Genomic DNA, 2,818 nt, shown 5'->3' on the forward strand with positions numbered 1-2,818 from the left:
CGCTCTCAGCTTCGGGTGATACACGTGGCTCTCGAGATCGAAGTTTCAACATGACGTTGCTTTGTCCCTCACAACCCGCCGACCCCTGGCCTTCAAGCCGCTCACACTGAAGGGAAAGAAGTTGCTGCCGCCAGGCCTCACTTCACGCGAGTTCTTGCTTGAACATTCCGGACCGTACCTGGAACGGAGTTTCGACTCTGCACCAGATCCCCGTGTTCCATCTTTCCATCCCGATGCCTGGCAACGCAAGGTCCTTGACGCCATAGATGCCAACAAGAGCGTACTTGCTGTAGCGCCGACATCAGCGGGAAAGACGTTCATCTCATTCTATGCCATGAAGAAAGTCCTGCAAGCGAACGACGACGACATTTTGGTCTACGTGGCGCCCACTAAGGCCCTTGTCAACCAAATTGCTGCTGAAATCCAGGCGCGCTTTTCCAAGCACTACGGCAATCGGGAGGGCCGGTCTGTCTGGGCGATCCACACGAGGGACAACAGTGTCAACAGCCACAAGGGATGCCAGATTCTGGTGACGGTGCCCGCGATCTTGCAGATCCTGCTCCTAGCGCCCCTGAACGCCAAGACCTCCACAGACTTTTCGCGTCGTATCAAGCGCATTATCTTCGACGAAGTGCATTGTATCGGTCAGTCGGACGAGGGTGTAGTCTGGGAGCAGCTTTTGCTGCTTGCGCCGTGCCCCATCATTGCTCTCTCTGCAACGATCGCGAACGTCGATGAGTTTAGGTCATGGCTTGAGCAATCTCAAAAAGTGAAGGGGTTTGAGCTCGAGATGATCGTGCACTCGTCAAGATACTCCGACCTTCGCAAGTTCATCCACGATCCGGCACCATCAGTCTCTGAGTTTACCGGCCTTGCTCCGGTTGAGCGGTTGCCTTATCCGGGGCTCGACGCTGAGCTCACCGAAACTGACCCCACGCCGTTTTTGTTTATCCACCCCATCGCAAGCATCGTTGACAGAAACCGGGATACGCTCAACGATGCGAGCCTAGAGCCAAAAGACTGTCTGAGTCTTTGGAAAGCCATGAATAAGCATGCGAGCTCGGCATATCCAATGCCACCATCTCTGGACCCCAAGAAGGCGTTGCCGGAGGTGGTTGGAAAATCCGATGTCGTTCGATGGGAGGTGGCACTCAAGGATCACCTTGCCGAGTGGATGACCGATTCGAAGTCCCCGTTCGATGCCGTACAGGACGAACTACGTGGGGATCGGTACTCACGATTGGCCGAGTCGTACACGGAACTCGGCTCTCCGGACGATAGCGGTGAGGCTGTTGTTGATGCGGCTGAGAAATGGCCGTTGGTATCGACCCGTTCAGTCTTCTCCCTCGTGACAGATCTGCGCGCCAGCGGTGCGCTGCCGGCCATTTTGTTTAATTACGACCGCGCGGAGTGCGAAGCGATTGGTACCCATCTGTTTGAAGTTCTCACAATGGCGGAGAAAAAGTACCGGGCGACAAACCCGGCTTGGATCGCTAAGATCGCTGCGTTTGAAGCCTGGAAGAAAGTCCAGGAGGCCAGCAAAGCCAAAAACCCGAAAAAGGCTAGCAGCAAGCGTCGTGAGGATGATGGGGATGAGCAGGGGAAGGCCAACTCGGCACGGGATGCAGCAAACCGCGATGTGAGCAAGTGGGAAAGCTTCGATCCCGATGCGCCACTCGCCCAGTTCAGCTTTGCGGATAACACGAAGATCTCGAAAGAGGAACTCAAGGAGCGACTAGGGACCATCTGGGCAGACGCCGTTCAGCCCCCCTTCGTCGATGCGCTGCGCCGGGGTGTGGGTGTGCATCATGCGGGTATGAATCGACAATACCGCCAAGTGTACGTCGAGCTTTCCTTACTTTAACCCTCTGTTTTGCAGAAGCATCTCGTACTGACCTAGGCTTGTCTTATTTAGTGTCGAGATGCTCTTCCGAAAGGGCTACCTCACGGTCGTCATCGCAACAGGGACCCTGGCGATGGGTATTAATATGCCCTGCAAGACCGTCGTCTTTACAGGCGACTCCATCTTCTTGACAGCCCTCAACTACCGGCAGGCTTCTGGCCGCGCGGGTCGTCGAGGGTTCGACATGCTCGGCAACGTCGTCTTCCACCACATGCCACCGCACCGCGCGCTCGAGGTCATGTCGGCAAAGCTTCCTGACTTGCGAGGGCAGTTCCCGGCATCCGTCACGCTGATCCTGCGCTTGTTCATCCTGCTCCACGGGACGGATAATTCAAGCTTTGCCGCCGATGCGGTCAAGTCCCTGATCACACAAAACAGGCTTTACCTTGGAGGCCCGGAGGCCCAGATGTCCATTACCCACCACTTGCGTTTCTCCATCGACTACCTCCGGCGCCAGAATATGCTGTCCAAAACTGGTGTCCCGCTCAACTTCGCCGGGCTAGTAGACCGCCTTCACTACACTGAGTCCGCCGCCTTCGCCTTCCAAGCGCTGCTACAGGGAGGCTATTTCCACGAAGTCTGCGCCGGCTTCTCCCCGACTATCAGCCTAGCCAAATGGCGGGAAATGGCTCTTGAACTAGTCCTGACGTTGAGCCACCTCTTCGTGCGCATACCGTACACACGCCCACAGTCCCAGACCACTCGCAAGACTTGCCTTCCCCCGCTGCCTCAAAAGGCGCACGATCTGCTTGCTCGTCACAACGCGGAAACCCTCTCCATCTTCCGTGGCTACGTGCAGTCCTACGTAACCCAGCACCTCTCCAACACGCCAGACACCACCCTCCCGCTAACCCAGCACACCATCTCGCCCACCACCGACCTCACAACAACAACCCTTCCTCAAGCACTGCCGAA

General features: G+C 56.6%; 1 protein-coding gene across 1 annotated transcript in view; it reads left to right on the forward strand.

Moving 5' to 3' along the window:
• The window catches only part of CHGG_09897 (uncharacterized protein), a gene marked incomplete at both ends in the record, with an annotated part of 4,896 nt that extends 2,142 nt beyond the window's left edge, over nucleotides 1-2,754 (forward strand). The window contains 3 exons of the mRNA XM_001227823.1: nucleotides 190-1,839; nucleotides 1,916-2,567; nucleotides 2,737-2,754. Coding sequence (XP_001227824.1) covers nucleotides 190-1,839; nucleotides 1,916-2,567; nucleotides 2,737-2,754 — 2,320 coding nt within the window. The remainder of the gene's footprint in view (nucleotides 1-189; nucleotides 1,840-1,915; nucleotides 2,568-2,736) is intronic.
• Nucleotides 2,755-2,818: the final 64 nt, after the last annotated feature.

The sequence above is a fragment of the Chaetomium globosum genome, genomic scaffold (genome assembly GCF_000143365.1).
Source record: "Chaetomium globosum CBS 148.51 scaffold_7 genomic scaffold, whole genome shotgun sequence".
In the NCBI taxonomy this organism is placed as follows: domain Eukaryota; kingdom Fungi; phylum Ascomycota; class Sordariomycetes; order Sordariales; family Chaetomiaceae; genus Chaetomium; species Chaetomium globosum.